The sequence below is a fragment of the Myotis nattereri genome, assembly GCF_964212035.1.
Source record: "Myotis nattereri genome assembly, chromosome: 4".
Classification (NCBI taxonomy): Eukaryota; Metazoa; Chordata; class Mammalia; order Chiroptera; family Vespertilionidae; genus Myotis; species Myotis nattereri.
Genome location: NC_138079.1, coordinates 81,623,239 through 81,647,777, shown reverse-complemented (window position 1 = coordinate 81,647,777; position 24,539 = coordinate 81,623,239). Strand labels below are relative to the sequence as shown.

At 59.2% G+C, this 24,539-nt stretch overlaps 1 protein-coding gene across 2 annotated transcripts; it reads left to right on the top strand.

Moving 5' to 3' along the window:
- On the top strand, positions 1–24,539 carry RASA4B (RAS p21 protein activator 4B). Of its 2 annotated transcripts, XM_081090234.1 has the most exons (21): positions 1–256; positions 5,102–5,158; positions 6,786–6,899; positions 7,339–7,400; positions 8,251–8,380; positions 10,139–10,220; positions 10,783–10,914; positions 11,149–11,240; positions 12,489–12,606; positions 12,859–13,009; positions 13,316–13,380; positions 13,683–13,795; positions 14,036–14,228; positions 14,468–14,605; positions 15,157–15,301; positions 15,527–15,696; positions 17,844–17,981; positions 19,072–19,207; positions 20,146–20,266; positions 23,652–23,716; positions 23,877–24,539. In XM_081090234.1, the coding sequence occupies exons 1-21, from the start codon at positions 192–194 to the stop codon at positions 23,996–23,998; spliced, it is 2,409 nt and encodes an 802-aa protein (XP_080946360.1). In that variant the 5' UTR covers positions 1–191; the 3' UTR covers positions 23,999–24,539. The 2 variants fall into 2 exon arrangements, with proteins under 2 accessions (XP_080946360.1, XP_080946361.1); XM_081090235.1 differs by lacking the exon at positions 17,844–17,981 and having other exon boundaries at positions 12–256; positions 23,877–24,538.

Below are 24,539 nucleotides of genomic sequence, written 5' to 3'. Positions count from 1 at the left end.
GGGGCGGGGGCGGGGGTGAATGAAGTGGAAGCGATTCCTCCGCCCCCGGTTACAGCCCCCCCGCCCCCCACAGTCCGACGCGGCCCGCCCCCTGGGCGCCCAGTCCAGCTCTTGTCCGCCCGCCGGCTGCGCGCTGCGCCGGACCCTGGAGTCCGACTCCTCCGGCCGGAACCCGGAGTCGCGGACCCACGATGGCCAAGCGCAGTTCGCTGTCCATCCGCATCGTGGAAGGGAAGAACCTGCCCGCCAAGGACATGTGAGCGCGGCCGGGGGTGGGAACCCCAACTTTCCGGGGAGGGGCGTTGCCCCTTATGCCTGACCTTTCCGGGGTCCACACGGCCCGCCCAGAAGTAGAGCAGAGGCGAGGGTGTGGCGAGCGGGTCCGCAGCGGGAGACTGGCCCGGAGATGGGGACAGTGAAGATTCGCCGAGCGGTCTTCAGGGGGCAGGGAAGGCCGTGGGCTGGGGAGGGGGCGGGGTCTGTACGGGGCCTCAGTGACCCGGAGCGAACGGCTCTAGAGGGGAAGGGGCTTGGATAGGACAGGAGCTGGGGCGACATCACGGGGGGGGGGGCGGGTAGGGGGGGCATTTCGGTGGACTACCAAGGTCTCGGTCCACTGCCGGGGGTGTGGCCGGAGGGGATGAAAGTGCCCCCTAGAAATGAGTTTTCCTTGGTAGCTTCTGAACATTTAGTACCTGGGAGTGTGCATCTGAGACGCTCCTGGGCCCCAGGGGCTGTCCTGGGGCTCCCTGCTGTGCACTTGGGATGGGAGGTGCTGGCTTGGAGAGGTGACAGGTAGGGCAGGAGGCCAGGACCCTTGCAAGATGGAGTGGCTGGGGAGTCGCTGTTGCTGGTGCCCTGTGCTTTACTTGAGCCATCACCTCTAATCCTCACAAGCCCCCGGCAAGGCAGTTCTCATCATAACATTTACAGACGAGGAAACGAGGCTCCGAGACAGGAAACGCTGGCTCCAAGCGCAGAGCAAGGTCTTGGGTCTGGGGCCCCTGACAGGCGCAGGCACCTAGGGCTTTTCCGGTCCCTGGCCAGGTCTGAGGAGATTTCAGGAGCCCCTTGTCCTATCTTTCTCAGTAGTTTGCAGAGTTTAGCTGCCCCATTTGATCCCTGGCTCCTTGTATGCAGCCTTAGGCTGCTTCCTGTCCCCGAAGCCTCAGAGACACAAGCTGTGGAGAGCACAGAGACATCTCTCAGATATGAGCTTGGAGAGCACAAAGCTCCGGGGCTCTGGAGGAGGGGGCGGAGGAAAGGGGGCCCCAATGCAGCATAGGGTCCAAAGTCTGCTGGGCTGGAGCCTCCCCACACCCAGGCTCTTCATCTGGCTCCTGGATGCAGCCAGGTGGCAGGATGGGGAGGGGCAGGGGGGGCAGTACAGGAGGAAGGGGCCAGGGCATCTCTCTGGCACGGGCAGTGGCCCATAAGAGTTTCCCAGTACACTCATCGCCAGGAGCAGTTCCAGTTCAAGGCCTCCTGGGCCTGATGAGGCCAGGCTCAGCAGTTGCCATGGCAATGGGTGAGGGAGGGTAGTGGGGGACCATCTCAAGGTGGGTTTCTGTTTGTCCGGGGAGGTGGGGTGGCAGCTGGGATTGTGGTTTCTGGGGTCAAACGGCAGATGTTCTCTGAGAAGGGTCTCAGCCTCCAGACCCAGCCACTAAGCACCCCCCACACTGGCACCAGTAACTAGGTCAGCTTGGCCTCCTCTGGCTGGTGGCAGCTGGGAGGAGCAGCTGGGAGGAGTGGCCCCTCTGTCTGTTGCCTCCCTCCCCATCCCCGAAGCGCTTGCCTCATGCCTGGCTCCAGGCTCTCACCAGCCCAGGGAGCCAAGGTGCCCGGTTTCCTGCACAGCCCTGCCTCTGCACAGCTGAGGGACTCTGGGCAAGGTACCTTCATTCCCAGGGGTGGGGCCACCAAATCCTGTGGGTTCTGCCTTTGAAATCTTTTTCCTTGCCCCGCTTCCTGCCCTACTCACCTCCCCTCACCTCCTTTCCTCAGCCTTTCCTATAGTGGTTGGTGTACACCGTTCTAACCTGTCAATTATCTTTTAAACCCAGCTGTGACCCCCTCCCCCAGCCGCTCACCTTTGGGCTACTGCCCTTCACAGCCCTGCTTGTGCATGTATTTGGGGCCTTCTGCTTTCAAGCACTCGCCTTCAGAGTCCTCCAGAAAACTCCTGTTCATCCTTCAGGACACCTCTCAGCTTTCTCAAGGGCTTTTACGGGTGCCCTGGTGCAGGCTTCATCATCCCTGTCCTGCACCCTTCAGGACTTCGGGTCATCTGGAGTTAGGGCAGAGCCCTTGCTAGCAATTGCTCTTTCCTGGGTTGCGTGTGTCACGTGACTGTGAGGCTAGGAACCATGACTCATTTGACCTGACATTCTGGGTAGCCTGAGGGACACCTGGTCCCCAGTGGAGGGCATTAAGAGGTGTTGAGGACCTTCTCATTAGCCCTATAATGTACCCAGTTTGAAGATGGGGAAACTGAGGCTCAGGATGTGGAAGTCGTTTGCCAAGGCCACGTCGGTAGGTAGAGAAGCCAAGATTCAAGCCCACTCTGCGGCTGACGGGCTGTGAGTCCCAGCAGGACTGACGTCGCAAGCTTGCTGTGGGCTCAGTGGGGAGAGCCTCACGAATGCCATGCTCCAGGACGGCAGGCGCTGGGCAATCACAGGAAGCCCTCCCTGAACGCTGGGGCAGGCGTGGTGGCGAGCCTACCTCACTGCGGGCCTCATCAGCTTCCGCCTGCCTCCTGAGCAGCCCCCCTTCAGCCAGGGCTTACACGTTTCCGAGGACGAGGAGCTCACGGCCTATCGTAGTGGCCATCTTCCCTGAGACAGTTCTGAGGAGGGAAGCCCTGCGGACAGAGCTGCTACCTGCCCCTTCACTCATGGGTGTTTAGTTCTCTTAAGGCTCCTCTCAGAGCCTGCCTGTTTCTGCCTTGCTCCGCCCCCCCCCCCCCCTGCTGTCTCCCATCCTTGGGTGCCTGGCTCAGACAGACAGGAGCTGAGTCTCATGGTGACCAGTGACCCACTGGCTCCCACGCCCAGTGACCCTGGGGACAGGCCCGGGGCTATTTCAGGGTTTGCCCTGATCCTTCCTCTTCCACAGCCTGGAAACTGCCAAGGCCCTAAATATAGAGGCCCTGCAAGTAGCCAGGCTGGGCCAGAGCCGGCAAGTGGCTTGGGGAAGGAGAAGTCATGGAGCCCAGGGGCCTCAGCAGAGCAGAGGCCACTAGGCAGGGCACCAGTCCCAACGCTGTCCCTGCGCAAGGGTCTGTTCCTGCCTCTGGGCCTCTGCCCACCTCCGTGGCCCTGACTACAACTACCCAAACCTCACTGTGCGTTCACGGTTCATCCATTGAGTGAGAGCTGAGCAGAGGGTAGTGCTGTGCTCGCAGGGGTACACAAGAGGTTCCCTGCCCCCAGGAAACCCTTGGGCAAAGCGGGACCTGAGGTGGGGGGCAGCCACAGAGGTCTCAGCCCACACTGACCTGTCCCTGGCTTCTCCAAGCTTCTTGTTCAAACACTTGTGCAGCTCCTGGGCCCTGCTGCCCAGTCCAGCATTTGGGGAACACGGGGACCTGTTATGTAAGGCCTGGGGTCCCCTCGCCTTGGTGTGGCGGGATGCAACCTGGGGTGTTCCCAAGGGGCTGGGGGAGTGGGCTCTTAAATGCTGGGGGTGGGGGTTGCGGGTAGAGGAGCAAGGAGTCTAGGGCGGGGCTGACTTTGACTAAACACCTCCCATGGCCTGGCCCTCACCTGCGTCGGGGACCCTGGGCCACTACCGGGGAGCTGGGGGGAAGCTGAGTCTTGGCAGACATTTTCTGTTGGCGTCTGAGAGCCTTTGGAGACGTTTGTGTCGAGTGGTTTCCTCAAAAGAGGAGCCTCTTTTGAGAAGGGAAGCAGGGCTTGGAATTCCCCAGCCTCCAACACGAAAATACACTTCCTTTCCTTTTTAAAAATTATTATTATTTTTAAAACCCTCACCTGAGGATTTGTTTTTATTGATTTTAGAGAGAGAGGAAGGGAGAAGGAGAGGGAGAGGGAGAGAGAGAGAAACATTGATGTGAGAGAGAATCATCAGTCAGTTGCCTCACATTCTGGCCCCGATCAGGGGATCCAACCCACCCCCCGGGTTATGTGCCCTGACCGGGAACTGGACCAACGACCCTTCTGTGCACAGGACGGCGCTCCAACCCACTGAGTCACACCAGCCAGGGCTACACTTCTGTTGTACGGATGCCAGGCCTGAAGGGCATTTCTGGAGACAGTCTTCACCCCCCTTCTCGCCCAGTACCAGCCCTGGACCTGGCGGGGGCTGCCCTCAACCCCATGAATCCCCTGCCAATGAGACAGGCGGGACTGGGCAGTCCCAGGTTTGCCTTCCTGGACCTTTGTTCCCAGGTGGCTGGGAGCTTGAGGACAGATGGTTATATTTGTTCACTCATTCAGCAAACACTCACAGGACCCTGTCTTATGGCAAGCCTTGTCGTGGGCCCTGGGGACACAGAATGGTCCCTACCCTCAGGACACTCAGGTGGAGGAAGCAACTGATGGGACATCACAGCTTCCTCGGATGGAGGGAAACCTACTGAGGAGGGGCCGGCAGTGGGGTCACAGGGGAGACCTCACTCCCTGCCCCCGGGAAAAGGAGGGCTCTTAGAGGAGGGGCTGAGGCTGGGAGGATGGGAGGGCAGTCCAGGCAGGGGAACAACAAAAGCAAAGGCTCAGAAGAGAGACTACGGGACTGCCTGTGGTGTTGAGGGTAGGGGTGTCAGGGAGCTGGCTTGGGGCTGTTGTGACTTGTGACTGTTGAACCAACAACCCTTACCCTTCAGTGCACAGGACAGCACTGGCTTCGTGCTTCTGTCTTCCCTGAGGTGGGGCAGGGGTGGGGCGAGAGCCTTGGTGCAGGTTCCTGCCTTCCCTAACCACCCCCAGCCCAGGACCCAGTGCCTCAGCCTTGACTGTCGTTTCCGCGGTCACTGAGGGCCCCTGGCAGAGGAATGGGAGCTGCCTGGGAGGCCCTGCCTTTGACCCCACTTGCAGCATCACCTGCCAGCCCCTCCACTCACCTGTTTGTCTTACAGCAACGGCAGCAGTGACCCCTACTGCATCGTGAAGGTGGACAATGAGCCCATCATCAGGTACCACCCCCAGCCCCAGTCCCAGCCCATTTCAACACACATATCTCAGAAGGGTGTGGAATTGTGTGGAGAGGGGCATCTAATCTCCTGGGCCCCCACCACACCCTGACACACCTACTAGGACAGTGGTTCTCAATCTTCTGGCCCTTTAAATACAGTTCCTCATGTTGTGACCCAACCATAAAATTATTTTTGTTGCTACTTCATAACTGTAATGTTGCTACTGTTATGAATCGTCATGTAAATATCTGATATGCAGGATGGTCTTAGGCGACCCCTGTGAAAGGGTCATTCGACCGCCAAAGGGGTCGTGACCCACAGGTTGAGAACCGCTGTACTAGGAGGTGGGAAAGATCCTCTTGCTAATTACTGACCTTGACACCAGCATCTGCTGCGGGCCAGGCACTTGGCCAGAGGCCCCCTCACCGATGGTTCTGTAGTCTTTACAGCCCCCAGGAGTGACACGATGATGATTTGGAACAAGACGGTCACTTATGGGAGTGCTGTCTCCGCCATACTAAGTGAGCTTAGCCCATTTAATACTTACAGTGAGCTACATCTGATATCATTAAACCCCATTTTATGGATAAAAAAAAAACCCCAAGGCTCTGAAAGACTAAGTAACTTGCCTAAAATCTCACCCCAGAGCCTGAGCTCCTTCTCCCCTCCCTGGCCCTGGCTCTGACCTGGGGACCCCTCTCCCCTAGAGAGCCCCACAGTGGTTATTCCCCAGAAGAACTGCTCCCCTCCAGGCTGAGGGTCCCCAGTCTGCACCCAAAGGCCCAGTTCCCCTGGACCTCCCTTTCTCCACGGGCTTCACGATTCTGGGCAGGGCCTCTGCTGTCCAGTCCCCTCCCTCACCCAAGCCTCTGCCTCAAACTTCACGGCCAGAGCTGCTCTGCGGTTCCGTCCAGCGGAGTGCCCGAGGCTGACTGCTGGCCAAGGTGCCTGACTCACAGTTCGTCCCCCAGCGAGCAGGGCCCATCTTTTTTCCAGACTCTCTCCCAACCACAGACAGCAAGTGAAGAGAGGGTGTGATGGCCCCGATTGTCTCTGTGACAGACAGGGAAACTGAGTCCCAGAGTTCAGTAACCTCTCTGAGAAGCGGTTGGGTGAAGGTGGTTCCCTGAGCATTAACCTGGGTCCTTGGCGGCTTCGGCTTCCCCCATGCACATCCCTGCTGAGTCCCATGTATTGAAGGCTCTGATCCAGGGAGGTTTGGCCAGAGCTGGGTGAGGCCCTGGACCGTGGTTCCCAGACTCCCCAGGAGGCTGGTCTGGCTCCAGAGTCAGCTTGGCCATCACCCGGCCTCCAGCCAGCAAGTCCGTTCAGCATCAGGAGCCAGGGAGTCCTGCTGTGTGACCTGAGTGCTGCCAACTGTGCCCTCGGTTTCCCCAAATGTAAAGTGGCCTGACAGAGGCAGCCCTGTGCCCACCCCGGCAGAGAGGGAGGTCAGGAGGGAGTGACTGATGGTGGACAGGGGGCCTGGGATGTCATCAAACAGCAGGGCAGTTGTTTCTGGGAGTGGAAGGGGATGTGGGGGAAGGTAGGCTCAGTCACCCAGCCCCACCTTCCTCAGCCTGGAGCCTGCAGGTGGCTGGGCAGGTCTGAGGGTCCTCTCCTATAGGACAGCCACCGTGTGGAAAACCCTGTGCCCCTTCTGGGGTGAGGAGTATCAGGTGCACCTGCCGCCCACCTTCCATGCGGTGGCCTTCTATGTCATGGACGAGGATGCCCTCAGGTAACGTGGGCCCCACTCTTCAGCTGGGGCCTAGACCCCACCACCTGCCCCTCCCTGGTCCGTCTGCATCCTCTATAGCCTGGAGGGAGGGGGGCCCAGAGGGGTCTCGAAGGGTGTGAGGGTGTGTGCTGTGTGGATTTACCGTGCTTGTGCCATGTCATATGTGTGCATGTGTGGGAATACAGGCATAGGTGCGCTATGCGAGTGTAAGGATGTGAGGTAGGAAATGGGCACCCAGAGAGCATCTTGGCATATACGTGGGCACACGGGTTGGTCCATGTGCAGAAATACATCACATGCAGAAAGGTCATGGGTCCTACTCGGAGAGGCCCCTGAAGTGACCTCCCTGTTCCTCACAGGGGCCCTCAACTGGGTGGGAGGAGGGTCCTGGGCTCCCCGCAGAGCACTGCCCAGCTCTGGCTCCCTCTCCATCCTCCAGCCGGGACGATGTTATCGGGAAGGTCTGCCTTACCAAGGACACCCTGGCTGCTCACCCGAAAGGTAAGGTCCCCAGGAGGGAGCCCACAGCCCACTCCTGCTCCCCGCCTCTGGCCTTCCCCCTCTCTCTCCTCACTGGTCTCCCCAGTCCCAGCCTTCCGCCTACTCAGAGACCCTTGCTCTAGGCTCCTTCAGGCCCGATGCTCAGGGAAAGCCATGTCTACCCTCCCCAGAAGGGCCTGTACACCCACCTCTGTGCCCTGGGCCCCATTCTGCCTCCAGGTTGGACCGCATCCCCCAGAGCAAAAGGGCTGCCTTCTCTGGGCTGAGTCCCCATCTGCCCATGAGGGTTCAGACCAGAAGCTCTTAGATGCTTCGGCTTTGCCAGCCCGAGCCCCTGCAACTAGCTCTCAGGAGCCTCCCAGGCACACACCTGCTCCTGTCTGTGTGGTTGGGGCCCACATGTGGGGGCAGGGGCGGGGGGGGTGGGATCTGCCGACTCATGGAGCCTCTTGGCCCCTGCAGGCCAGAGGCCTCTCCTGCCGGAGGCCCCAGCGAGCCCCTGGGGGTTCAGTGGCCCCAACGATGCGATTCTCTGGTCGCTTCCCCATCTGGGCCCTCCTTCCAGCATCCCTGGGCAAGAGCCATTCTCCCCCTGTTTTAAGACGGGGAAACTGAGGACAGAGGGCAGTGCCATGATGACTTTGGGTCAGGGCCACCCTGACACAATAGTGAGGATACAGGGGTCACAAGTCTGAGCCTCAGTTTCCCCATCGATCACGGGACAACAGCCCCCGCCTCACAGGAGCTTGAGAGGATTCCGAGGGGATTAAGGAGGGGGCAGGTGGTGCCTGGAGGGTGGAGGGCGTGGGATGGGAAGAGCCAGGACGCTGGCTCACCGGCAGCCTCACAGGTTTTAGTGGATGGGCCCACCTGACGGAGGTCGACCCTGATGAGGAGGTGCAGGGCGAGATCCACCTGCGGCTGGAGCTGGTGCCGGGGACCCGTGCCGGCCGGCTGCGCTGCTCCGTGCTGGAGGCCAGGTGAGATGTGGCGGGTGGGGCGCAGGGCGTGGGCCCCAAGAAACTAGAGGAACCCACTGTGGATGCTGGGCCTCCTCTCCCCCATCCACCTCCCGGCCCCCGGCCTCCTCCCACCTAAGCCTGCTCTCAGGCTGACGGGAGAGGTTCCCGGGGTGACCCCACTCAGGAGGGCATGACTCTTAGGGGAAGAGGTGATGTTCTAATGGTGGAACTTCGGGCATCATAGACCAGTTGTGGGGTGAGGGGGTACCCTGAACCATGATCATATAGCCCCAGTGCCAAGACGGGCCTTCCCCTGGATTTAACATCAATAGCAGGTGCTTGGTGTGTGGTTGGGGTGTGTGTGTGTGTGTGTGTGTGTGTGTGTGTGTGTGTGAAGAGGTTGCTGAAAATCTCCAGTGGGAAGTGGGGGATTATGCTCAGAAGGGGAAGGTGGGCCTGAGTCACCTGTGACAGGGAATCCCCCACCCTGCGTATTTTTAGCTGCAGCCTGAGTGTGAGTCACACTCCAGGAGAATCGCCTTCCTTTCTGGCTCCAGCCCACCTCCACCGGGTCCTTGCCTGCCTCTGGGCAGGGGGCAGCCTGGCCTATGGGAGCCCCCCACTGCGGAGCTGTGGGCCTCTCTGGGAGGAAGATCTCTCTCTCCTGGAAATGAGAACTGTGGCTTCCCTGGCTTTATTTTCTGTCCTGGGCTGGAATGTGGAAGAGGCACAGCCAGACGGAAAGTGATGGTGATGGGCATTCACAGTCCCGCCCCTCACGCTCAGTCATTCTCTCACACGTCCTTCTTCCTCAGCCTCACGGGCACCAGGCTCTCTGTGGCGCGTGCACACACACACACACACACACACACACACACTCACTCTCACACGCTGCCCAGACTGCTGGGGACCTGGTGGCTGGGCCAGCCTGGCCTCCCCTCAGCAAGTCCCCCGATGGGGGAGTGGTCTGTCCGGGTCTCTCTTTAGAGTGTGGGGGACTTGTCCCCCTTGTGCTCAGCTCAGACCCTGCTGGAATTTGGGGACAGCACAAGAGGCTGCCTTTGCCGTAGAGGCAGAAAGAACATTTTTCTCCTCCTCTTTCTGGGCAGATTCTCAAGACCAACCTCTGGAATTCCAGCAGATGATTCTGATGTAGAAAGAAAAGCAGGCATGGGTGGCCTCAAACTTCACTATGGAAAGAGCAGGAAATAATATTTACAGCAAAAGGAAGAGGGGTGGGCGTTGTTCTTCCACAGAGTTGCCGTGCGGGGGTGCTGGGCCAGGTTTGGCCTTTGGAAGGGACCATCTGTGGAGAGAGGACGATCGATTGAGCTGCTTACCAAGACCCCCTCACGTGGGGGTGTGTCGGGCAAGCCCTGTACCAGCTCAATACCTCAGCTACGGGGTTTGTCCTGTCCTTTTACTGGTGAGGAAACCGCAGCTCAGAGAGGCAGCGCCTGCTCAGGGCTGCCCTGAGAACAGAGGTGGGGGGACCACGGCCTGGCTGCTTCACTGCTGCCCCTGCCTCCTCCTCCGCCCCAGTAGGTGCAGCTGCCTAGTCAGGAGCTGTGGCTCCAACCGGGGGGGTCCTGAGCCTGGTGTGGGGGCCCATGTGGTGATCGCTGTGGGAATTCAGGACCAGAAAAGGGAGGGATGCTGCTCGCAGTCACCCAGCTGGCCGGGGGCAGGGTGAGCTCAGGCCTTCCCAGCCTGGTGCGGTTACCCCACAGCCGGGGCAGCTGAGTGACAGTGGATGCTTCGCTCCCCCCTCCTCAGGGACCTAGCCCCCAAGGACCGGAATGGTGCATCTGACCCGTTTGTCCGTGTGCGCTACAATGGCCGGACACAGGAGACCTCGGTGAGGAGGCCTGTGGGCTGGGGAGTGGGCAGGGAGGCTGAGAGCCCCACCCATGCCCCTCGCTGCCTCACCTGCTCACCATCACCTGGGAGGTGAGGCTAGGGCTGCCCTCTTACAGAGGAGGTTCAGAAAAGCAGGGTGAGCTCTCTGAGGACACATAATGGGTCCCGGCCCTTCTGGCACCAACCCCTGTGGCCTCAGCCGTGTTTCACTCCTGGCCAGGCCAGACCCAGACAAGCGGCAAAGCCAACAGCTGCCTCCAGTGCCGTCCTCACCTCCGGGAACCGCCAGGGGGTGGGCTCAGCCCTGCGGGGGAGGATGTGAAGACCGGCTTTTCCATGCAATCTCGTACTTTTTTGTTGAGTGGCCTTGGACAAGTGCCTAATTCCAGGCCTCGGTTTCCCCACTTGAGAAATGGGTGGGGGCTTGGACAGGAAGTGTTTACCTCTGCTATTGCAGGGCCTCCGCCTGGACCCTGCTGGGAGAGGGTCCCTGTTTGGGGTGGCTCTGCCTTTGGCTGGTCTGGGGAGCCCATGGAGTCAGCCCCCTACTTTCTGGGCAGATTGTGAAGAAATCATGCTACCCACGCTGGAACGAGACATTTGAGTTTGAGTTGGAGGAGGGGGCCACAGAGGCACTGTGCGTGGAGGCCTGGGACTGGGACCTTGTCAGCCGCAATGACTTCCTGGGCAAGGTGAGCACCCTGCCCCTCCCGGCTGTACCTGCCACCTTCAGCACCTGTCCTCGCAGCCACCCATCCCTCCAGCCTCCCAGAGAGGGCCCTCGGGAGACCTGGGACGCCCACAACCAGCAGCTATCTGTCCCCAACTCTCCCTGGTGCTCAGGGACCCTCCGAAAGTACAGTAGTTGGCGAGAGAGACTTGCCTGGCTCCAGTGTGGCCCCGCCCTATCTCTGCCCTGCCCCCAGGTTGTGGTCAACGTCCAGAGACTGTGGGCGGCCCAGCAGGAGGAGGGCTGGTTCCAGCTGCAGCCCGACCTGCCCAAGAGGCGGAGGGAAGAGTGAGTTTCTGGGACTTGGTGGCTGGGATGGGGGCTCTGGGCCTGGGGGCGGCTGAGCGTGGGCTCCTGCAGGCAGGCAGGTGGGCTGGTCCGGGGTAGGTGATGCAGCCCCAGGTTTCTTTCAGCTCGTACCCCCCCCCCCCATCCTTCCCTCAGTCCTGGTCTCAGTCCTCTGAGCTCCGAGGCAGGACAGGTCTCCTGCTTTCTGCCGTCTGGAAGTTTCGGGAACAAGCCCTCAGACCCTTTCCCTTTAAGAGTTTCTCTGCAGACCTCAGACTAGTGTTCAGGTCTTCAGAGCCTGAGTCAGTGTCCCTGCACCAGGGCTCTGACTTGCCCCAAAATTCTCTGGGAATAAGGTGGCCAGCTAAAACACAAGATGATACAAGACGTCCAGTTAGAACCAAACTTCAGATAAGCAGTGAATAATTTTTTAGTGTAAGTATGTCCATGAACTATTTGAAACAAACATACTAATTTTTCAGATTGAACTGAGTATCTTGTATTTTTATTTTGCTAAATCTGGCAGCCCTATCTAGGGAGCTCCCTGGGTTCCTTGCCCACCCCTCAACCCAGAAACGGAAGCTCAGCAGCGCCCCCCACCTTGGATGGTGCGGCCTTGTCTCTCTGCTGAAGGCCCCAGACCCCCATCCTCACCCTCAGCAGGGCAGGGCAGGGCAGGGCAGAGCGGACGGCTGTACCCAGCGCCCAGGCAGCTCTGTCTTCCGGTGCCTACGGCTGGCGAGGCCGCGCCGAGCAGCACCACTGTGAACGGTGCTGCGGGCAGTGGGGCCTCAGAGACGTGAAGCTCTGGTCGGCGCCCTCAGTGGGAGGGGAGCTTGGCGGTCAGATCTAAGTGGCAAGGTGCTCCCCTGCTGGAGCCTCGGGGCCCCGGGCAGGTTGTGCAGGGTGGGGATTGGCTCCCGGTGTGAAGTGTGTACATGGAGGAGCTGTTCTCCGGGAGTTTACAGCAGAGCCCGACACGTCCTGTGGGTCAAGCCAGAGTCCACGGGGGTCTAGAGGTGGCAGGCAGCCAGGCCTTGGGGACGGATGGCGTTCCCATGAGCACAGAGGCAGGCAGGGCTTTCCAAACAGAGCAAACCACTTGGGCAAAGAATGGAAGGTGGGGCCGTGCGGGGAACAAAGGTGGAGGGGTCAGTAGAAAGACTGGGAAGCTGGCCCCAAGCAGGGAAGGTGGAGGCAGTGGGGCCCAGGGTCCCTGGTGGAGAGGTCACATGCTGCCCATTCCAGGGGCAACCTGGGCTCCTTGCAGCTGGAGGTGCGGCTGCGGGACGAGACGGTGCTGCCCTCTGGCTGCTACCAGCCCCTGGTGCAGCTGCTGTGCCGAGAGGTGAAGCTGGGCACCCAGGTGAGGGGGGCCCCCAGGGAAGGAGGGAGGGTCCAGGGATGGTAGGCCTGGCCTTCCTGTCCATCTAAACCCACTCTGAGGAGCAAGAGCCAGTTCTCAGGATGGTAAGGAACTAGCTGGTGTCCAGGGGCCCTTGCCAGCTCTTGGGAAAACTCCCTCACCCTCCCTGTGTCCCTCTGAGGTCCTCAGAGCGAAGGGTTTGGGTTCCCTGGTGCACCCTGCAGCCCCGCCTCTCCTTGCTGCCTCCCGCAGGGCCCAGCACAGCTGATCCCACTCATCGAGGAGATGACCAGCACTGAGTGCCGCCAGGAAGTAGCCACCAACCTGCTCAAGCTCTTCCTGGGGCAGGGACTAGCCAAAGGCTTTCTGGACCTGCTCTTCCAGCTGGAGCTGAGTCGCACCAGTGAGGCCCGGCGGGAGTGGCCTGTCTGAGGGTGTTGTGGAGAGTGGAGCAGGGAGCCAAGGACTCTAGAGATGCTGGGATGGGAGAAATCTCGGAGGTCCTCCTGTAGGAGGTAGATGGACTTGATTAGGAGGGAAAGGGTCCGGTTAGGAAGCAAGGGAAAAAGCAAAAGGCAGAGGTGAGGCAATGGGTTGAGACAGAGCAAGGAGGCTCTTTACTGAAGGGCCCTCTTAGAACCCCAGGGTCTTCTTCCCCAAAGCGTTGTTCCTCTCCCAGCCCTCTACCCCCTGGAATCTCTAATTATAGATGAGGCCAACACCCTGTTCCGGAGCAACTCTCTGGCCACAAAGTCCATGGAGTCTTTTCTGAAGGTGAGGTTGCATGGTATCTTGTTTTTGTTTTATAGATGAGGAGACTAAGGTTAGAGAGGCCAAGAGACATAACTTAAATTCAAGGCTTCTGTTAGTGGTTCCTTCCTTCATTGATTCACTCATTCATTCTCATTCATTCATTCATTCATTCATTCATGTAGCAACAGTTTGAGCTGCATTCCTTATGTGCCTGGCCAGTCCTGAGTGGATACAGCAGGCAGATGGTGCACAGGGTGGCTGGGAGGCCAGCGGCGGGGTGGTAGCCAGGAGACGGGACCAATGCTGCTCTCGGTGGCCCCCAGGTGGCTGGGATGCGGTATCTGCACAGCATCCTGGGCCCCATCATCGACAGGGTGTTTGAGGAGAAGAAGTACGTGGAGCTGGACCCCAGTAAAGTGGAGGTCAAGGATGTAGGGTGAGATGGGGAGGTTCTTGGGAGGGGGGTTGGAGATGGAGGTCAGCTGTGTCTGCAAGTATATGTTTATGACTTTTTGCCTGGATCTACCTTTCGTCTACCTGCTCACCCGTGTGTTGTCTCTGTGTCCCTATCTCCGCTGATGGCCTTTTTGCGCCTGTATCTCCGGGAGTCCCTGCCTGTTACGTGTGCAGACGCGGACTGCGACCCTCTCTGACGGTCCGCATTCGGCCCTCGCAGGTGCTCTGGGCTGCACCGCCCACAGACGGAGGCTGAGGTGCTGCAGCAGAGCGCAAGGACGCTGAGAGCCCACCTGGGGGCGCTGCTGAGTGCGCTCTGTCGCTCTGTTCGAGCCTGCCCAGCCGTGGTCCGCGCCACCTTCCGCCAGCTCTTCCTGCGCGTGCGGGAGCGCTTCCCCAGCGCCCAGCACGAGGTGCGCCCTCTGCAGGCAGGGCTGGGAGAGAGAGAAAAAAGCGGTAGGGAACGGGGAGCGGTGGGGCCCCAAGGCCCAGTGGAGAGGGGTGGCAGGGGGTGGCGGTGGTGGAGTTAGTAGCCAAGGGCAGGAAGAGGGGCAGGGTCATGGGGAGAGACAGCACGGAAGGGAAAGGGGCTACCGGAGCTCAGGCTTGGGGGAGTCCAGCCCACGGCTCTTCCTCTTCCGCACCCCTCCAGAACGTGCCGTTCATCGCTGTCACCAGCTTCCTGTGCCTGCGCTTCGTCTCTCCCGCCATCATGGCACCCAAGCTCTTCCACCTGCGGGAGCGACACGCGGACGCCCGCACCAGCCGCACTCTGCTGCTGCTGGCCAAGGTGAGACTGCCGGCGGGACGCCCAGCTGGGTGCTGAGCGGGGGTCCTCGCCCCGACTGCACTGTGTTCCCAACTGGCTCCAGGGAGTCCTTGTGCCTGGGCTACTGATCCTCTCACGTGGCACAGTTTACAAAGCTTTTCCACGGTCACCCAGTCTCATGGGTAAGGAAACAGGCCTGCGAGGGGAAGAAGGTTGCCCAGGGCCACTCAGCCTGTTGGTGGTGAATCCTGGGCCTTTCAACCCCATTATCTGCTTACTCTCAGGGTATCTGTCCAGCCCTGGGCTGCGGCCGGCATACCCCGTGGGGCAGAGCCTGATATAAGACGTGCAAAGGAAGGGCGATAGGTTGGGCGGTAGTATCAACTGTCAGGCCCTAAATGTCTCAAACGTAGTGATCTGTTTACCCTGGTTCCCCGGAGGGGTTGGAGTGGGCCTGTGAGCAGAGCCTATGCTGACTCTGCCTCATTTCTATTGTGGGAGTAGCACAGACTTGGGGTGGGGGTGTGGGGGAGTGTCAGTGGTTTGGCCCCTGACCCTGCTGTCATCTCCAGGCCATCCAGAATGTGGGCAACATGGACACGCCGGCTTCCAGGGCCAAGGAGGCTTGGATGGAGCCGCTGCAGCCCACTGTGCGCCAGGGCGTGGCCCAGCTGAAGGACTTCATCACCAAGCTGGTGGACATCGAGGAGAAGGAAGGTGAGCCCTTCTCGGAGGCCCCGCCCACAGTCCCCTGTTTGCATCTGACCTGCCACCAGTCCTGTGGCCCCATCTCCCTCTGTGCCTCTGGCTGCAGCCACCGCTGCTCATCACGTTTGCTCTGCCCGCCCCTGCCTGTGCCTCTGGAAGCTCCACCCGCAGCCTGCTGTTGTTGCTACCCACCCCACTGAGCTCACTTTTTGCCCTACGCACCCGGCCTGGCAGAACTGGACCTGCAGAGGGCGCTAAGCCTGCAGATGCCGCCAGTGAAGGAGGGACCACTCTTCATCCACAGGACCAAGGGAAAGGGCCCCCTCATGTCCTCCTCTTTCAAGAAGCTCTACTTCTCCCTCACCACGGAGGCCCTCAGCTTTGCCAAGACGCCTAGCTCTAAGGTGGGTGAGGAGAGAGGCAGGCAAGTGGGGCTCTGAGGGGTTGTATCACCCTGGAGCACCTGTCCCTTCCTCAGAGCCCATCCCAGGGTGCACTAGGATCAGAGAAGAAAGCCAGGCAGGACTAGCCTTCTGATGGCAGTTACAGAATCACCTAAGACCTAGGAGAGCCCAGCCGGTGTGGCATCAACCCGTGAACCAAGAGGTCGCTGGTTCGATTCCCAGTCAGAGCACAGGCCCTGGTGGTGGGCTTGATCCCCAGTAGGGGGCATGCAGGAGGCAGCTGATCAATGGCGGAGGTGTTTCCATCTCTCTATCCTTCTCCTTTCCCCTCTCTCTAAAATCAAAAACATATTGGGGGGTGGGGAGAGACACATGAGAAAGAAGCTCCTTGGTGAAGGGGGAATGAGGCAGGTAGCTGATATGGTGTCCAGTTCTGGCTTCTTGGTCAGGTGCATCAGTGGGGTAGGAGGCTGAGAGGTGCATCAGTGGGAGAGCAGGGAAGCAGAGAGGGGCTAAGGGGAGTCCTGGGTTTCAGGCCCTGTGTACCTAGGGGAAGTGTCTCAGCTTCTCGGGGCTTTGGTGTCTTGGCTGTCATTGGAGATAGTGGTCCCTCCTTAACAGGTTTCTAAGGATCAAATGAGATAATCTTTCTCCTGGCTCCGAGCAGGACCTAGACCAGTGGTCGGCAAACTGCGGCTCGGCAAACCGCGGCTCGCGAGCCACATGCGGCTCTTTGGCCCCATGAGTGTGGCTCTTCCACAAAATACCGACTTCTGCGCGTGGGCCACGAAGTTTCAATCGCACTGTACGTGCGCGCCCACATGTGGTATTTTGTGGAAGAGCCACACTCAAGGGGCCAAAGAGCCGCATGTGGCTCGCGAGCCATGGTTTGCCGACCGTGGACTTAGACCAATGGTACTGCTAAAGACACTGTGTCCCCTGGGCTGGCCTCCTTTGAGCACTTTTCTCCCAAGAAGGGCTTAGTGTACACTTTCTGGGTGGGCCTGTTGACCCCTGCTGGGCTAACCTGACCCCCAGTCAGCCAGGCTCTGCGGATGGCCAGCCAGGGGTGCCCAACCAGCCCTGAGCAGCCAGGGAATACTGAGGGGGTAAGGGAGCTCCCTGGGGTGACCCCTCAGCTTAGGCCTCCCACTTTCTAGATTTTTTACTCTGGGCAACTGCCCAGCCCGGGCCCCCCTAAACATTTTCTGTAGCCTCAGCAAAACCTGGCTACCCAGCAGGGCCCGCCCTCAGCCTATTCTGGCCCCTTTCTGTTCTTGGAGATGCCTTTCTGTGGGCGAATCCTGTGTATCCCCCTGTGCAGTGCCACCCTCCACTACCTCCTTCCGCCTCCTCTCTAGCAGGCCTGGGCACCACACCCCCTGGGCTGTCCCTTCTGTCCTTTCGGTGGCCCCAACCTGAGACGGCTCAGGCATGTGTCCCCAGGGCTCCCCACGTCCTCCCGCTCCTCCAAGGGATGGCACTGCCCTCTCTGCTTGCCACTGAAGCCAGTGGGGGGGGTGGGCTTAGACGCCAGGCTGGGAGTGTGGGCATTGCCCCAAGGACCATGGGACTGGTCATGCGGGTGATGTGGGCCCTGGTGATTTCTGATGGGAGGGTATGCCAGAGGCAAGGAGAGCAGGGTCTGGGACTGGTGGCATAGATTCAGCTTGAGCCGATTGGAGTTGTCTCAGGGAGTGGATCTTCTACACCCAGAGCTTTTCTCTGCCCCATTTGTATCTCATTAGATTCTGTGATGGTGGGAGGGGTGTTAGGAGGTGGAATATGACTCTTAGAGCTTGGGAAAATAAAGGTGAGCTGGGAAATTAATAACTGCAAAGGCACATGGCCTGGTCCATGGCAGGCATTACCTTCCAACCCCGGGGAATGCTGGGTGTCTAGAAACGTTCCAAAATTCACACCTCTCCGGACTGCAGGGAGCCTCTGGGAGGCTGGGCACTTGGGCCCCATCTGTCTGCGTTCTGTCCCAGCTGAGTACACTCACAGAGCAGGCTCCTGGAGAGAGAGGCACTCTGGGTCCCCCACACCAACCTCTGGTGCTACAGAAGGAGAAACTGAGGCCCAAAGATAGGAACTGGAATGGCCTCAACTAAGACCCTGAGCCTCCCTCCCTCTCCCCTTCCCAGAAAAGTGCCCTGATCAAGCTAGCCAACATCCGGGCAGCAGAAAAGGTGGAGGAGAAGAGCTTTGGCAGCTCACACGTCATGCAGGTCATCTACACGGACGACACAGGCAGGCCTCAGACCGCCTACCTGCAATGCAAGGTGTGGCCATGGGGTGGGGTGCCCTGGGGGAAGGGTGCTGTGGGTGGCCCCTGGGTGGGCTGGAATGAATGAATCTCCCAGCCACATCAGGCACAGCAAGGTATGTGAGATGTGATGGGAGTGCAGTGTGTGTCTCTCCGTGGGCCTGCCCAGGCACCCCCATGTAGGTCCGGTTGCACAGGGCACACATCTGTGGGAAACTGTACTTCCAAGTATCTGAGTTGGTGGGTGCCTCTGTGTTTCTGTGTATGTGCATATCGACACATAACAACCATGTCTATGCACGTGTGTGGCTCTGGGTGCATGCTCTCACATCCCCTTCTCTGTTCGTGTGTTTTCTGTTCATGGATTAACTCATCCATTCATTGTTATTGAGCACCTGCTAGGTTCCAGGCTCTGTTCTAGGTGGTGGGCATAGGGCAGCAGACAAAACAGAGCCCTTGCCCTAATGGACCTTACATTCCAGGGAAGAAGATAGGCTGATAAAGAGTAAATATTTACAATGGCAAGTGGCAAATAGTGCCTTGAAGGGAACCAGTGGAGACTAAGAGAGATAGGGAAGGGTCACGGGGGTGCGGCAGGGAGGGGTGCTGCTTCATAAAGGGTGGTCAGGAGGGCCTCTGATTGGCATTTGAGAGGAGACAGGTGAAGGAGGAGCACTAGGAGAACTCAAGCAGGAAGCTGGAGGGGCCTGGCTTTCCCCGGGAGTGACAGTCCTGCAGGTGTTAGGAGGTCACAGACCTGTCCCTTAGGGCCCCGCCCACTACCGGCTCCCTGTTGGGTCCGAGTGCAGAGCCTCAGGGGGAAAGTGGTGGCAACAGGGCCTCCGCATATGGTTGTCAGGTTGTGGACTACCCAAGTGCATGGCCATGGGGGCCAGTGGCAGCTGAAGTCCAGCCCATGCTCTGTTCACCAAGCCAGGGGCCCGGGCGTGGGCTGGGCCCCCTGGGAGAGGGCAGTCTTTCCTCATTCACTCCAAGCTGCTGAGTGTGCCAGCGGGAGCATGTTGTCCTGAGCGGCACAGGAGCTCCAGCGGGGAGGGCTGCCTGGAGGGGGCGACCTCTGATCAGCCCACTTCCGGTCCCTGCAGTGTGTGAACGAGCTGAACCAGTGGCTGTCTGCGCTGCGGAAGGTGAGCATCAACAACACCGGCCTGCTGGGCTCCTACCACCCTGGCGTCTTCCGCGGGGACAAGTGGAGCTGCTGCCACCAGAAGGACAAGACAGGTGGGAGTGGAGGCCAGGGCCCTGCGGGGCTGCATCTGTCCACAGCGGGCAGCCAGCCCTGGAGCTGGTGGTGGGGACCCTGGGCCTTGGGCACTAGAGGGATGGCACCGAGGAGCTTCTACTAGAATTGTCTGTGATGACGGAAATGGTGTGTATCTGCCTCAAGCACAAGGGGCTATTGAGCACTTGCACTGTGGTCAGTGCAGCCAACGAACTGAATTTTAAGTACTTTTAAATTTTATTTAATTTTAATTAAATGTAAACAGCTTTACGTTAGCGTGGCTAGAGGCCATTGGAACCTGAGCTACCTGCACAAGCCCAGTCCTGGATTTGAGGTTGCACAGGGGGTGGAAACTGGCAGCTCTTTGCAAGGGTGTCTCTTGCTGGTTGGCCTCACCTGCAGCCTCTGACTATACCCATCCCAGTGATCACCCTGGTCGTCGGTGAAGTGGGGCTCCCCAGGGCACTATGAGGCAGAGCCCGGAAGCCCCATTTTATGGAGGAGGAAACCGAGGCGTAGCGAGGGCAGATGCCTCCGCCAAGGTGGTTAGGCCAGCTCATCCCAAGGCACAAACTGCCTGCTGGTTCCCTCACCATATCACCTCCCAGGATGCTCTCTGCTTGCTTCCAGGCAGGCACTTCTAGAAAGTGGCCCAGCTCCCTAAGTGGCGTCCTGGGCAACTCCCACGCTCTGCCGTCAGGTCCCCATGGCTCAGGAGTGAACCGGAGAGAGGAGCTACTGCCCTGGGAGTGTGGGGAGCCCTGGGTAGGCCCTGGGCCAGACTTTCCAGACTGTGCTCCCAGCCCAGCCTGCCCTGGGGCCCCCTGAGTCCGTCCCTGTCCCTCTCTAGGCCTAGTTTTCCCATCTGAACTGCCAGGAAGTTGGACAGGAGCACTCACAGTGCCGGCCTGAAACTCTGCCTTCTCTCCGCCCCCAGATCTGGGCTGTGATAGGACCCGGACACGAGTGACCCTGCAGGAATGGAATGACCCTCTCGACCATGACCTGGAGGCCCAACTCATCTACCGGCACCTGCTGGGCATGGAGGCTGCACTGCGGTGAGGACGCTTGTGCAGGGGCAGTGAGCCCCAGATGCGAGAGCTCGTGCCACCCCGAAATGTGCCGGGGCGGGGGCAGAGCTGGGGTTCAGGCTTAGGACTGCTCCACGGTGGCGGTCACCTCCCTTCTACTCATCCCCAGCACCTTTTGGCTTTGGCAGCCACACCTGGGGTGGGGCCCTGCAGCATGAGCCTGCTCACGTTAGGGTGCGGTGCCAAGGGCAGGTCGACCAGACTCCCCATCTGTCCAGCCTTCCCGTGGTGCCCTCAGAGCACAGCATTGCCCTCGGCCAGCTCCCCGAGTTCCGTGGCCATCTCGGTTAATTCAGTGGTTCTCCACCCTGGCTCCAGTGGAGAAAAAAGCAGGATACTTTTCAAAAACAACTTGAAAACAGGATGCCCTGGCCCTACGCCATAACTCAGAATCTCTGGGGGTCCGGCACGGAGGTGTTTTAAAGAGGTGCAGTGCTTCCTGGTGTCACTGCTTCCCTGGGCAGGTCTGTCCCCTGCACTCCCACACCTGGGCCTGGAGGGGGTGGCTGTCCATGTTCTTCCTCTGTCTTCCAGGATTTACCTCTTCAAAGTCCTTCAAAGCCCATACTGGCAGACTAGACGCACTCACTTCCCTGTGAAATGCAGTCCCCAGTGGCCTCCAGGTCACTCGGCAGCCACCTCCCTTCTGACCCGGCTTTCTCTCCTCCCCTGATCTGGCCCCCTTGCTCCCTGACTTCATCCTCCACCCAGAGGACGCAGCCACCACCCTGTCGCTCTGTTCCTGAGCTCCACACTCCAGAGACCTAACGCTTTCACCCACCTGGACCCTCACTCCTGTGACTATACCCTACAACCTCTCATCCCTCCTCCTCCTCCTCCTCCTCCTCCTCCCCCTCCCCCTCCTCCTCCTTCTCCTCCTCATCATCATCATCGTCGTCGTCTAGGCTCCACTTGAATTTCACTTTATGTCTAAACATTTAATATTCACAACCACTGAACCAAGCCACCTTGGGTTCAGGTGGGTCCCACCATAGGACCAGCGCCCATGGTTCTAACCACCACCCTCTGCCTTAGGGGCCTCTCCACCTGCGGGACCACCCGGCCGCCCCTCCTCTCATTCCAGCTCACTTTCTCTGGCGTCCTTCCGCCCACCAGGACCTCAGACCCACTGACCCAGCCACCTGCTGTGTTAGTTTCCTGTGGCTGCTATAACAAATTACCACACACTTGGTGGCTTAAAACAACTCAGATTTAGTCGCTTATAGTTCTAGAGATCAGAAGGCAGAAATCAGTCTCAATGGGCTAAAGGCCAAAGGGGCCCTGGCCCCTTCCTCCATCATCAAAGTGCATTATTCTAGTCTCTGCTTCCATCATTACATCACCACCTTCCCCTTTGACCTTCTTGCCTCCCTCTGATTACAGTGGGCCCACTTTCCTCACTTCCCCTCACTGCCCCCAGCCCCACACCCAGCCCTTCAGCAAGTCCCGCCCCTTGGCTTTACTTTCAAAATAAGACCAGATCCGCCCCTTCTTGCTTCTACACATGACTCTCCCTGTCGGAGCTTCGCACATCTTCCATTGTAGGGATGACATAGAGCCTCCTCGCTGGCCATTCTGCCTTTGCTCCTGCCTTGCTAGGATCCCTTCTCCACACGGCTCCCAGAGTGATCCTCTCAAACGTAAAACAGATCACACCACTCCCCTGCTTACAACCCCCACTGGCTTTCCACATCCTGACAGTCCAGTCCTGGTCCTGGCTGCAGTGCCCCAGTGCCTGCTGACCTGCTTCTGAGCCTCACCCACCATGAGCCCTCTGTGCTAAGCTTGCTGACGCTGTCCTTGCCATCTTGCTGTCTCTGGGTCTCTGCACTTGCTGTGTCCTTTGCCTGAAGGCTCTTCCCCAGGTATTCACATGGCTTATTCCAGTGTTGGCGAACCTATGACACGTGTGTCAGAGGTGACACGTGAACTCATTTTTTCGGTTGATTTTTCTTTGTTAAATGGCATTTAAATATATAAAATAAATATCAAAAATATAAATCTTTGTTTTACTATGGTTGCAAATATCAAAAAATTTCTATATGTGACACGGCACTAGAGTTAAGTTAGGGTTTTTCAAAATGCTGACACGCCAAGCTCAAAAGGTTCGCCATCACTGGCCTATTCCCTCACCTGATCCAGGCCTCTGCTCAAAGGCCACCTGTTGGAGATGCCTTCCCTGACCACTGTGACTCTAGGGCAGTGGTTCTCAACCTTCCTAACGCCGCGACCCTTTAATACAGTTCCTCATGTTGTGGTGACCCCCGACTATAAAATTATTTTTGTTGCTACTTCATAACTGTAATGTTGCTACTGTTATGAATCGTCATGTAAATATCTGATATGCAGGATGTATTTTCATTGTTACAAATTGAACATAATTAAAGCATAGTGATTCATCACAAAAACAATATGTAATTATATATGTGTTTTCCGATGGTCTTAGGCGACCCCTGTGAAAGGGTCGTTCTACCCCCAAAGGGGTCGCGACCCACAGGTTGAGAACCGCTGACCTAGAACCTTATGAAGCTGATCCATGTGTGGTGTTTACTCGTGTCTTGCCTGTCTCGGTTACACTGAGCTTGCTGAGGGCAGGCCTGTGGCATTCGCTGCTCTAATGCCAGTACTGAGGACAGTGCCTTTCATGTTTCAGCCCCACCGTAAATTTGAGTAAGAGCATGAGAGGAGGAGCGAGGGAGTGGCGGTTGAGCCGGTCTGTGAGGCTTGCGGGATCTCGTAGAGAGGGAAGCAGGGAAGGGCATGCTGAGCAGTGGGGGCCACGTGGGACAAGGAGAGCAGGTGTCTGCGGAGGAGGCAGAGCCTGTTAGACCTTGGCCGAGGGAAACATCTCTCCCAAAATAGACCGGGGAGACCGTCCTAGGGCCGAGCCAGGGGTTCCCAAATAAGGAACTTCCAAGTAGGGGGTCCATGCGGCCGCTCGCCCTTCTCCACGTAGGTGCACAGAGGATCGGACCTGACCGGACTGGGGACAGCCGGTTAGGAACGTGCTTAAGATGTCACTGTCTCCGTGCCAGTTAGCTTGTTCCGTGGCCAGTTAATACTGCAGGAATTTCAGGCCCCAGCGAGCTCTTTCCCCAAGGGCCCTCCAAAACAGGAGCACGTGGTCGAACTTGGTTTCCCAAGTGCCTTCTGCCGAGGCGCAGTGGGGAGGGAGGGGAGAACCAGGGGAGGAGGCTGGAGGAGGGAAGGCAGGAGGTGACCAGGGGCCAAGACCTGGGCCCAGGTTTCGTCCCCAGAGATTGAAAGAGTCAGCCCCTGCGGCTCAGAGGCCCACCCTGGGCCACCAGCCTTCCCAGCAAGGGCAGCAAGAGCCCTCTCTGTCCTCCCGCAGGGAGAAGCACCAGGAGCTGAGTGCGGGCGCAGGGGCCGGCTCCCCGCTCACAGGCCCGGGCGAAGGTAGGTCCTTTCCATCGGGACTCTCTCGGGGGTTTGAGCCCCGCTCAGGATGCTGTAGGTGGGGCTCCTGAGGCCCACTTCCCGGGGCCTCTGACCTTTGGGACAAGCACTGGGAGGCGAGGCCCAGCCTGCTCTGCCCTCAAACTGCACCTGCCTTCAGCACCAGAGGACCCGCTGGCCCAGCTGCTGCAGGTGCTGCAGGACCTCCGGGAGGCGCACAGCTGCAGCCCCGCCAGCTCCCCGGCCTCCGAGAACAACTGCCTCCTGGAGCTGCAGACGTGAGGCCTGGCCTGCACTCCTCACCCAGCCCCCTGCCGGCGCCTGGACACCGCTGGTGCACTCTCAGCCCTTCACCCCAGTCCCTCTCCTTGGGGTGCAGGGCCTAGGTCTCTCCTGGGCTGGTGAGTTTGGTAGCCAGGGACCAGGGCATCCAGGAGTCCAAAGCTGACGGCTTTGGCCCATCATCACCCACATGAAGTCTCTAGGGGAACCGGGGGCTCCTGCTCCTCTGAGAGGCCTGGCTGCTCCCTGCAGTCCCTGCAGCTCTCACCGCCGCTAGCCCAGACTCTCCAAGGACCTTCCACTCCTGCCCAGGGCAGACCCAGCCAGAAACCACTCCTAAGATGGTCCAAACCCAAGGGGACTGGCACTTCCTTACGCAGAGAGGTGGGCGGGAACACGGAGCCCAGGAGAGCAGGCCTTGACCTCAGCGCCCACTTGGCTCTTGTCCACCACTGCACCTGCTCTCGCACAGCCGCTGGCCGCGCCCCCGGGAGAGCGTCGCAGTGCTCTGTCGCCAACAATAAACCTGCTGTGACTGTGG

Excerpts from the sequence above, each read along its gene's own strand:
- RASA4B (XM_081090234.1), top strand. The coding sequence starts at position 192 with ATGGCCAAGCGCAGTTCGCTGTCCATCCGCATCGTGGAAGGGAAGAAC. Across the intron at positions 11,241-12,488 it reads CCCAAGAGGCGGAGGGAAGA|GGGCAACCTGGGCTCCTTGC; the intron begins GTGAGTTTCTGG and ends TGCCCATTCCAG. Across the intron at positions 13,796-14,035 it reads GTGGAGGTCAAGGATGTAGG|GTGCTCTGGGCTGCACCGCC; the intron begins GTGAGATGGGGA and ends CGGCCCTCGCAG.